At 38.5% G+C, this 12,631-nt stretch overlaps 1 protein-coding gene across 1 annotated transcript in view; it reads right to left on the reverse strand.

Moving 5' to 3' along the window:
- nyap2a (neuronal tyrosine-phosphorylated phosphoinositide-3-kinase adaptor 2a) overlaps window positions 1-8,123 on the reverse strand; it is a 76,419-nt gene extending 68,296 nt beyond the window's left edge. The window contains 2 exon segments of the mRNA XM_056473037.1: window positions 977-1,197; window positions 7,603-8,123. Coding sequence (XP_056329012.1) covers window positions 977-1,173 — 197 coding nt within the window. The 5' untranslated portion in view covers window positions 1,174-1,197; window positions 7,603-8,123.
- Window positions 8,124-12,631: the final 4,508 nt, after the last annotated feature.

Genomic DNA, 12,631 nt, shown 5'->3' on the forward strand with positions numbered 1-12,631 from the left:
TAAGAACAATAAGACTAATATGATTATTTAAAGGATAGTGAAAGAAAAAAAATAATAAATAAATTACAGTACACAACTGTAGATTCATTCAGACGGTTTATAAAAATGTTTCCGTCTCCCTATAGATAAGTAGATCATAGTAAAAAGATTGTGGGTGATTGCTCTGCATTCTAAAAGACCTTGTATTCTGTTTGCTACACTGTAAAACCCAAGAGTCAACTTTATCAAATGAATTAAATACCTCATTACTTCAACTTAAATAGATTAAGTTCACAGTACTCATACAGATTAGTTTTTTTTTAACTCTAATGGTTTGTTGCAATCGGTTTCCTCAAATGGTTTGAGTTGCCTTAACTCATTAGGCTTTACAATACTCAGTTGCTTTGAGTTCTCTTCATTTATTGGGTTTTACTGTACTCAAATTGCTTCGTTTACTCAAATGGATTAAGTTCACAGTACTCATTAGGATTATTTTTTAATTTAAATGGTTTGTTGCAATCGGTTTCCTCAAATGGTTTGAGTTGCCTTAACTTTTTGGGTTTTACAGTGTATAGATATCCTTCAGTGTGCATACATTTATTGTGAAAAAATGTGTACTTGATCTCTTTAAAACAATAGCAAAAACCATGAAGGATGAGTTGCTTGCCTTATTGTAAATAGTTTGATTTAGTTTGGTTTGTTAAAATCAATGAATAAACAGTAACTACTATTTATCTATGTGGTATATTCCAACGCAGTCTCAAAACAATTCGTAAGTCTTTTTATTCATTGGCTAATTTGTATTATCTCATTTATTTTTTAGTACGATTTGCTCATCCTCAGTGACATTTAGGTTTAGGGGTGGTTTTTGGGGACATGCCTCCTTTTAAAAATCAAATGAATTTGTACTAATTAGCCACTTTTTTCTGACAGTACGTAAAATAGTTACATTTCCACATTATATTTAAATTTACACAATCATTATGTGTGTATGTACCTCTTAATGGCTTCCTCTTGCCGTCTCTTCTTCTGGTTTTTCTCCTGTAGGTAAGTCCAGTGTGTGTGATTGCGGACGCGGTCGCTCTCTCGGGCGATGTCGGAGGCGTTCTGAATGACCAGCTCGTCATACGCCCTCAGACCGCTGTCCTCTACATAGTGCAGGAAGCGTGTGCACTCGTCCTCCCCTGAATCCATCCTTCAGCACAGCAGAGAGACTGCCTGAATGACAGACAGACAGACAGACAGACAGACCTGAGTGTCTCACACACAATGTCATTCTGTCCTCCTGAGAGCTTGCTCTTTAGGAAAAAAACAACAAAACAACTACAGAGGCACAGGTGGGATGTACACACACACACACACGCACACAGACACACAACGAGATGTGCTCTCAGGGGAACTGAGATTTGATTTGCTGGAGAAAGAGCAAGACAAAGCATGTTTATCATATGTTTACTTGGCTAAAATGATGATATACAGTTGAAGTCATAATTATTAGCCCCCCTTTTTATTTTTTCCCCAATTTCTGTTTAGTGGAGAAGATTTTTTTCAACACATTTCTAAACATAATAGTTTTAATAACTCATTTCTAATAACTGATTTATTTTATCTTTGCCATGATGACAGTAAATAATATTTGACTAGATATTTTTCAAGACACTTCTATACAGCTTAAAGTGACATTTAAAGGCTTAACTAGGTTAATTTGGTTAACTAGGCAGGTTAGGGTAATTAGGCAAGTTATTGTATAATGATGGTTTGTTCTGTAGCTTGAGATCTGGTGACTGTGGAGGCCATTTGAGTATAGTGAACTCATTGTCATGTTCAAGAAACCAGTCTGAGATGATTCACAATTTATGACATTGTGCATTATACATCTGGAAGTATATATAATATATATATATATATATATATATATATATATTAACTACATTCACATTTAGTCATTTAGTAGACGCTTTTGTCTAAAGCAGGGTTACCCAAACTCAGTCCTGGAGGGCCAGTCTCCTCAAAGTTTAGTTACAGCCTCAATCAGACACACTTCGGCTAGCTAATCAAGCTCTTACTAGGCTTTCTAGAAATATCCATGCAGGTGTGTTGAGGCAAGTTGGAGATTAAATCTGCAGGACATCAGCCCTCCAGGACCGAGTTTAGGCACCCCTGGTCTAAAGTGACTTACAATTTAGGAGGCATTCAGTGATTTAATAATAAGAGGCAATACATACAGGAAGTGCTAATTAAACAAAGGAACTGTTAGTGCTCAGAGAATTTCCTGCTAGAGTAAGGAGGGGGAGCGTTTTTTTAGAGAGAGAAGAGTATTTCTACAGGTGGTTTGTCAAGCCCACTCACCTGTGTGAAGCACACTTTATAAATGTTTATTTTTATTATTATAATTATATATTTTTTTAAATGACAGGGAGAGGAAGGTTTGTGTTTTCTACAGGTGGTTTGTCCATCCATCCATCCATCCATCCATCCATCCGTCCTTCCATCAATCCATCTTTCCATCCATCCATCCATCCACTCATACATCCATCTGTTTTGATACCAAATGCAATGATTTTAATGATGTTTAGTTAAGAAGTGATGTCTATCAATCTGTTATTCTATCATTCGTCATCCATCCATCCGTCTGTCTGTCCATCCAACTGTCCATCTGACCATCCATCCATCCATCCGTCCGTCCATCCATCCGTACGTCCATCCACCCATCCATCCATACGTCCATCCATCCATCCATGTATCCATCTGTCTGCCCATCTGTCCATTCATCCATCCATCCATCCATCCATGTATCCATCTGTCTGCCCATCTGTCCATTCATCCATCCATCCATCCATCTACCCATCCACCCATCCATCCATCCATCCATCCATCCATCCGTTTTAGTACCAAGTGCAATGATTTTAATGATGTTTAGTTAAGAAGCGCTATCTATAAATCTGTTATTCTATCATTCCCCATCCATCTGTCCGTCTGTCCATCCAACTGTCCATCTGACCATCCATCGTCCATCTATCCATCCATCCATCCATCCATCCATCCATCCATCCATCCATCCATGTATCCATCTGTCCATCCTTCCTTCCATCCATCCGTCTATTCGTCCATCCATCCATCCATCCATCCATCCATCCGTTTTGATACCAAATGCAATCATTTTAATGATGTGTAGTTAAGAAGCGCTATCTATCAATCTGTTATTCTATCATTCGCCATCCGTCCGTCCGTCCATCCGTCCATCCATCTGTCCATTTGTCCATCCATCCGTCCATCTGACCATCCATTCATCCATCCATCCATTCATTCATCCATGGATCTATCTGTCTGTTCGTCCTTCCGTCCATCCATCCATCTATAGAAAATTATTCAGTTAACATTACAAGCAAATGGTCTTATTCCACCCACTATCTTACTCTACATGCACTCAAACACTGTAGACTGTACACACAGAAGGAAATGAATTTTAGCCTGCAATTGTGTGTGTGCATGAGGGAGAGACTATGTCAAGTTATTTTTACAACTTTGTGAAGATGTCATCGAGTGCGCTGTTCTCTGTTGTATTATTCAGCATGTCTTAATATAGACTCTGATCTCAGATTGTCTCCCTCTCGTCCCATTCCTTCCTCAGTCCCAATCCAACCTACTCATCTGCCTTTCCTTCATTTACCATCACTCACACATCTGTGCACACTCATGTGGTAACACACACAAACACACCTGCACATTCCCATAGATTCCCTCACACATACACACTTAAAAACACACCACAAACAGCTGTGTTCTATAACTGGAACGTGAGGAGAAGGAACTGTGGGTTTCCAGGCAACAGTATCCTAGTGCGCTGACATAATGCAGGAAGCTGGGAACCTAATTCTGTGCTGAAGATGCATTAGTTCCGCTTTACACTGGCAGGCGTGAGATCCCCACCGTGTGTGTGTGTGTGTGTGTCTGATGTAATGCCGAAAGCATGAAATGCGATATTCCTCTCCTCTACTCTAAAGATGTGTGCCGCAGATGGATCATATTTCACCATGATGTTTTAGCACCGTTATTCGTATGTGATTGTATGTGTTTTAATAAAAGCATCTAATTCTAACTAAGTCTCTTTTTCAGAGTGATGAGATGGCAAGATGCCATCTTCCCATTGCTGGCACTCACACAAAATAGGTCAGCGAGACCACAGCACCACATCAATGGATCCCGGTGAGTGGAGTTTAGCTTCCTTATTCCATCCAATACCCTGTAATTCATGGTTTCCTCTGCACCACACAACATTAATAGAGTCAATTCATAACTGGGGCATAGATTTGGAGTCATATAAATGCAACACACCGAGTGTGAGGAGATCCAGATCCATAAAAACACAGGACAGATGCTGAAGTAGCAGCTCTCACAGCACATATTCATTTAAGGGATTAGTTCAGCAAGAAATTAAAATTCTTTTTTTTTCTTTACTCACAAAGGGAGATACTGTAATGAACACTGAATCCCAAAAAAAATGTATTGATCCGAAGCACTGGTTTTTAAGATATTTAATCTTCAGAATATATTAATTTATGTTCCACAGAGTGGAAAAAAGGTCTAACCTACACTCACCGGCCACTTTATTAGGTACACCTGTCCAACTGATCATTAACGTAAATTAGGCATGTAGACATGGACATGATGATCTGCTGCAGTCAAAACGAGCATCAGAATAGGGAAGAATGGTGATTTAAGTGACTTTGACTGTGGCATGGTTGTTGGTGTCAGACAGGCTGGTCTGAGTATTTCAGAAACTGCTGATCTACTGGGATTTTCATGCACAACCATCTCTTGGGTTTACAGAGAATGAAAAACGTCGCCTGGTCTGATGAGTCTCGATTTCTGCTGCGACATTCGGATGGTAGGGTCTGAATTTGGCATCAACATCATGAAAGCATGGATCCATCTTGCCCTGTATCAATAGTTCAGACTGCTGGTGGTGGTTTAATGGTGTGGGGGACATTTTCTTGGTACACTTTGGGCCCATTGTTACCAAATGATCATTGTGTCAATGCCACAGCCTACCTAAGTTTTGTTGCTGACCATGTCCATCCCTTTATGACCACAGTGTAGCCATTACCCATCTTCTGATGACTACTTGCAGCAGGATAACGCGCCATGTCAAAAAGCGCGAATCATCTCAGACTAGTTTCTTGAACACGACAATGAGTTCACTGTACTCAAATGGCCTCCACAGTCACCAGACCTCAATACAATAGAGCACCTTTGGGATGTGGTGGAACTGGAGATTTGCATAATGGATGTGCAGCCAAAAATTTGCTGCAACTGCGTGATGCTATCATGTCAATATGAACCAAAATCTCTGAGGAATATTTCCAGTGCCTTGTTGAACCTATGCCACGAAGGATTAAGGCAGTTTTGAAGGCAAAGGACACTAATTCCAACCCGGTACTAGTAAGATGTACCTAATAAAGTGGCTGGTGAGTGTGCACTAGTAGTAGCAAGTAAATTTTTCACTAGTCATGTTCTGTGAAAATGGAATTCCTATTCATAAAACTAAGATATTACCAAAAATGTAGATTGGAGCTCTCGATATCACGCTGATTTGGATCCCAAATGTTTTATCATACCGTTAATAACTGATCAGGTGTGCACGGTGGCGCAGTGGGTAGCACGATCACCTCACAGCAAGAAGGTTGCTGATTCGAGCCTCGACTGGGTCAGTTGGCATTTCTGTGTGGAATTTACATGTTCTCCTCGTGCTGCTGTGGGTTAGCTCCGGGTGCTCCAGTTTCCCCCACAGTCCAAAGACATGCGGTAAAGGTGAATTGAATAAGCTAAATTGGCTGATTGTATTGGTTATATTTAACCTTCATAATATATATATATATATTTATGTTCCACAGCGGGGGAAAGAAGGTCTAAAGTACACTAGTGGTAGAAAAAAAATCTTTCACTAGTCATTTCCTAAAAATATTCTGTGAAAATGGAATTTCTATTTAAAAAACAAAGATATGTTGATGGGTTCTCGATATCACGCTGATTTGGATCCCAAATGTTTTTCAAGACAGTGAATAACTCATGAAATAAGGAAAATAATGAAAATGTATAATTTCATACCAAACAACTCACTTAAATGCATAATGTGTCCAAAAAGGAAAATGTAGTTTCATTTACTCGTCTATGTTGTCTCAAAAAGAATATTCAGTAGAACACAATAAAGAAACACATTGAAGTTCCTTAAACATTGGATTCCGATGACAGAACAAAAACTGTTCAATTTAAAATTCTGAATATATTCTATTGTGTTCCACATAAAAGAAAGCCAAAGATACAGTAAAGAACACTTAATTGTGATCAAAATCACTGGTTATATTTAATCTTCAGAATATATCAATTTATGTTTAACAGTGGGGAAAAAAGGTCTGAACTACACTAGTAGTAGCAAGTAAATCTTTCACTAGTCATTTCCTGAAAATGTTCTGTGAAAATAGAATTCCTATTTAAAACCAAGATGTAGCCAAAAATGTAGATGGGAGCTCTCGATATCACGCTGATTTGGATCCTAAATGTTTTTCAAGACAGTGAATAACTGATGAAATAAGAAAAAAGAACAAAAACTGAAATTTTTAAATGCATAATTTAGGCAAAAAGGAAAATGAAGTTTCATTTACTCGTCTATGTTGTCTCAAATAGACTATTCAGTAGAAGACAATAAAGAAACACATTGAAGTTCCTAAAACATCGGACCCCACTGACAGACCAAAAACAGTTCAATTTAAAATTCTGAATATATTTAATTGTGTTCCACAAAAAGAAAGCCAAAGATACTGTAAAGAACACTTAATTGAATGTATTGATCAAAACTACTGGTTTATGTATTATAATCTTTTTTATTATATTTAATTCAGTATATATCAATGTATGTTCCACAGAGAGAAAAAAAGGTCTGAAACTACACAAGTAGTAGCAAGTAAAATTTTCACTAGTCATTTCCTAAACATTTTCTGTGAAAATGGAGTTCCTATTCATAAAAACCAAGATGTAGCCAAAAATGTAGATGGGAGCTCTCGCTTTCATGCTGATTTGGATCTCAAATGTTTTTTTTTTCAGACAGTGAATAATGAATAACAGAATGAAAATGGAAAATCTCACACCAAACAACTCATTTAAATGCAAAATTTAGCCAAAAATGTCAATTTTGCTTCATTTACTCGTCTATATTGTCTCAAAATGTGAATATGTTTATTCAGTAGAACAGAATTAAGAAGCACATTGAAGTTCCTAAAACATTGGACCCCGCTGACAGACCATAAAAAACACTGTTCAATTTAAAATTCTGAATATATTCAATTGTGTTCCACAAAAAAAGAAAGTCAAAGATGAGGATGATTAAATAATGAGAATGGATATCGTGTAGAGATTGATCCCATACAAATGTAAAAAAAAAAAAAAGGTTGAGTCATGAATGGATCTGAAGATGTAAATGGGAATTGTGGGTAATATGCTGATGTGTATCCCAAACAATCCATTGACTGCTGTCAAACAGACGATGGAGAGCTGATGAAGATCAGGCAAAAGGATGAGGTGTACTGTAAATGAGGAAAAGACAAACTTCTGGATAATGGCACTCACGGTATCAGTGGATCTGTTCTGCCTGAACAGCTGATCTCCAGGTGTGTTCGGTGTGTGTATTTCTCAACACCGCGCGTTCTCGAATCCCCCCACGGCTGACAGACAAGCCCGGCGACGCAGCTCGGAGCAAGCACACACTGGCTGGAGAAAGAGAAGGATGAAGGACGTGTCCATCTTTGACTTTTCCAGAGCTCTGAAGAAACCCCGACGGCGGCTGTCAGTTCAACCCCTTCCCCACCTACGACCTCTCCTGCTGGGGCTTCAGCCACCTCGGGTGTCCCCTCCCCTACCAAAGGCTTCTGGCAAGATCCACAGCTCCCTTTGGTGGTTGCCTCATCTGCGCTGTCCCCACACACGCGTGGTGTGTGTGAGTGTGTGGGGTGGGCTGCGTGCGGATGCGCGTAGTATGAGCGTGTTCTCGTTTAGCCGGCTGCGGTGTGTGTGCGTAGATGTTAGGCTGCTAAATGCATCGTGTCCTACAATCTCTTTGATCCGTCCTCCCCTGCTGCTGTTGCGGCTGCCGTCACAAACACACACACCCCCATGCGCGTCACACATGCAGCGATAACCCCGCTCGGGCGTCAGTAAGCTGACTATAGCTATAGCATCTGTCTTTTCTTCTTCTTCTTCTTCTCTCTCTCTTTCTCTTTCTCTCTCTCTACCTTCTTCTTGGCTCTCTGATCTCCTTCCCTCCAGCTCTCTCCAACCCTCACTGCTTACTCACTCCATCCCCTGGTGATCATCTCTCTCTCTTTTTCTCTCTCTCTCTCTCTCTTTCTCTCTCTCTCTCTCTCTCTCTCTCTCTCTTTCTGCGGCTCTTGTGTCTCTCAACCAATCGTGTTGCTTGCTTAGAGCTGTCCATGGTCCTGAAGGAGAGAGAGAGTGTGAGTGAGAAAGATTGTGTTTGTGACAATCCCCTCTTGAGGGCATGACCTCTGCCCGCACAATGTTATCACTAGGGCAACTACACCGTCTGATGCAAAAAGGCTGTCAGAAATGTCTGTTTTTTTCTGTTTTGGTGTTTAAATATGAAAGAAAAGGGAATAAGAAAGAAGAAATAAAAGGGAAAGAAAGGAAAAGAAAAGGAGAAGCAAAGGAAGGAGGAAGAGAGCAAAAGAAAAGAAAAGAAAAGAAAAGAAAAGAAAAGAAAAGAAAAGAAAAGGGAAGGAACAGACAGGAAAGAAAGGGAAGGAGGGGAAAGAAAGGAAATGAAAAGAAAGGAAAGGAGAGGTGAGCAAAGGAAATGAGAGAAAAGTAAAGAAAAGGAGAGGAAAGGAAAGAAAGGAAAGGAGAGAAAAGAAAAGGAAAGGAGAAAAAAGGGAAAGGAAAAAAAGAAAGAAAAGGAGAGGAACGGAAAGGAAATGAAGAAAGGGAAAGGAGAAAAAAGGAAAGGAAAAGAAAAGAAAGGAGAGGTAACCAAAGAGAGGTGAGCAAAGGAGAGGAAAGTTAAGGAGAGGAAAGAAAAGGTAAAGGAAGAAAAGACCCTTCTAAAAGAGGAAATGGAGGAGATGAAAAGGAAGGGAAAAATGAAAGGAGAGGAGAATGAAAAGAAAAGGACAGGAAAGAAAAGAAAAGAAAAGGAAGGAGAGGACAGAAAAGAAAAGAAACAAAATGAAGGACAGAAAAGAATGAAAAGGAAAGGAAAAGAAAGGACAGGAGAGGAGCAAAGGAAAGGAGAGATATAGAGAGGTGAGGAAAGGAAATAAAATGAAAGGAAAATAGAGGAAAGGAAGAAAAGAAAGGAAAGGAGAGGAAAAAAAGGAGAAAGGAGAGGAAAGGAAAGAAAAGGAGGGTAAGGAGTTATGATATATGAGGGTTTTGGACTAGATTTATTTCTGCAATCGTTATTTGTTCTTTTCATCTTGTTTACTTATTGGTTTATTGGGCTGATCATTTAGGCAGGTGTGATGTGTAGAGTTTTGACTATATCTTGAGTTCTCTTGTATCTCCTGTGTGACCTGATGAAGACCATGTAGGTTGAATTAAAATTAAGATTAGATTAGATTCAACTTTATTGTCATTACACATGCAACAAGGCAACGAAGTGAAGTTTTTTTTAACCTAATTGTGAGAGGATCACATGCTTATGATTGCTTGCAGCTGGTCTTGCATTATCTAATTTATGATTTACCAATCAGACGATTCCTAAGCCACTATAAATACCCTAAGTTCCAAATCACAGCCATTTTCATTTTGAAGAATCCCCCTTCCACCCATACTCTCCTCTGCTTTAGATGAGGGGCACAGTGGCCCAGTGGTTAGCACTGTTGCTTCACAGCAAGAACGTCACTGGTTCTAGTCCTTACCAAGCCAGCCGATGTTTCTGTGCAGAGTTTACACGTTCTCCATGTGCTCACGTGGGTTTCCGCCGGGTTCCCCTGTTTCCTCCCACCATCGAGAAACATGCAACTTAAGTTAATTGACTAATCTAAATCAGCACCATAGACATGCTCCTAGTAAGTAGTTATCTCTTAAGAGCAATCACTATCTGTTCATTAGCTACTACAGCATGGGAGTTCTTGAGATCTACCTAAGCTCAAACTCCCCTCTCACCTTGCAACGGGAGGGAGCCCCGGGCTCGAGGATCTTATGAGCTCAGGACTCTCTCCCAGGACAGCATGCCAAACAAGCTATACACTCAATCATCAGCTAAGTGTGACCTCTTGAAAGGTTTAGGTCTAACCAGGAGTGCAATAGCAGCAAGTGCAGGAAATAGGATTAAGTTATAAAGTGCAATTATAGAGAAACTATGTTGATATTTACAGATGGATGTACTATGAACATTATATACAAGTTGTAATAACTATGAACAGATTTACAATAGATGAATATATGCACAGGTTGCTATTAATAAGCAAAGGTATGCAGATAGATATGAAGATAATTACAAATGTATATGTACAGTGGGTATGTACAATTCAAGATGAATTAGTGCAACATAGTGCGAGAAATATGTGCAGTTTTAATTGTGCAAATGTTAAATAATAAATAAATATAAATAATTAAATTTGTCTTTTAAGTGTTGATTTTTTACTACTTTTTCTTTTAAGCAGGCTTTACCATTGGTTAAATTTCAGTAATTTTGAGATCATTATTTTTAATCAGTGCATTGAATTCGGTTCAAACCGATGATCTTAGTATTTGCTTGCACAATGTAATTATTCTTTAAGGTAAAGAAAGCTGTGCTATATGCGACATAAAGCAACAAACTGACATGATTCTCTTCATTTTCAGAGATGGTGACATGTGACAACATAAGAGACGACAGCTGTTGGCAAATCAATCAAGCCACGTCAAGGTATGCAGCTAAAGTTGAGAAAGATTTAACTTTACGCAACAACCAATAGGAGAGAATGTTGTGTCAGTGGAGCTTGACTGGTGATTAGAAAGGAAGATTTTTTCATTTTTATTTTAAATCACACCATTTTCTATTTTATATGAATGAGTATTCAAGCAATAATCTTATACATATGTATTATGAACGCATAGGGTTTGGTAGGAATCTAATTTAAGCCAGACTTATTGTGGATATGTACCCATGTCTACATTTCTGGGGACAGTGAAATGCGTAACCGGAGGGATGTCTGCTCACAGTTTTTGTTTTTACAAATCTACCACCGCTGTGTATGAGTTTTGATGATCACAAATTGCTTTCGCGCGTCTTCTTCTTGCGTAAATCTACCAGAGGGTGCAATATACACTTCAGCCGACCAGGGGTGCATTTCCCAAACAGTGACATAACTCGCGGCTGAAATATCATAGTACGATGCATCGTTTGGGAAAAGAACAATGTAGTGGTGAGTGTTTCCCAAAACTGTAGTTTCTCTGTCGCAGATCCATCGCTTGATCCATGTTAGTTATAACGTAAATGTCCATAAATATGCTCTAAACAAGGGTGAAGTAACAACTTCTTTAGAGAAAACCCCCATCATTTCTTTGTGCAAATTATGTTGTTTTACACGCACGCGCATTAAAAAAAATCCAATATTAGTTTTGGTAAAAACATGCACTCATTTTCCATATTAATTTAAATATATGTAAATGGCACATATAGAGCCTGTGTTTCCTTTACAAATATTATTGAGAAATATTCCATATAAAATCATTATGCTAACATATATTCCAATCTCATATATAAATTATATGAATCGTTAATGGTTGTAGGCCTAATTTACAGTATGCTATTTATTAAAAAACATTTTAAAATCCTACTTTAATAATAATAATAATAATAATAATAATAATAATAATAATAATAAATAATAATAATAATAATAATAATAATAATAATAATTATTATTATTATTATTATTATTATTATTATTATTATTATTATTATTATTATTATTATTATTATTATTAATAATAATATAAAGTAGAATAATGTTTATAAATTTTTTTTTTTTCAAAAGTCTAGTTTACAATTTGACATCCAAACCATTGCAGAGCGCAGTAGGTAGTCGCACAGCAAGGAGGTGTGGAGTTTGCATGTTCTCCCTGCGTTCGCGTGGGTTTCCTCCAGGTGCTCCAGTTTCCCCCACAGTCTAAAGACATACAATACATGTGAATTGAGTAGGCTAAATTGTCCGTAGTGTATGAGTGTGAATGAGTGTGTATGGATGTTTCCCAGAGATGGGTTGCAGCTGGAAGGGCATCTGCTGCGTAAAACATGTGCTGGATAAGTTGCCGGTTCATTCCGCTGTGGCGACCCCAGATTAATAAATGGACTAAGCTGAAAAGAAAATGAATGAATGAAACCACTGCAGAAATGTTCAAACCAACAGGCCCATGTCATATACAGTACAGATACAATTCTTAATTAAAGCTGCAAGCAGCGATGATAGGGACCTCGCACACGGGCTCACCGCCGCCCGGTGGCCGTAGGACGACAGAGAACCGCGAACAATAATAATTGAAGCCGATACATAAAAAAATCTGAGAAAATCACAGATTTATGCCATACTTGCTCCTGTCAGCAGGTGGCGCTATGACTGTGACTCAAGATTGGCATGTAGATGTCTTCAGTAGT

The sequence above is a fragment of the Danio aesculapii genome, chromosome 15 (assembly GCF_903798145.1).
Source record: "Danio aesculapii chromosome 15, fDanAes4.1, whole genome shotgun sequence".
NCBI classification, from domain to species: domain Eukaryota; kingdom Metazoa; phylum Chordata; class Actinopteri; order Cypriniformes; family Danionidae; genus Danio; species Danio aesculapii.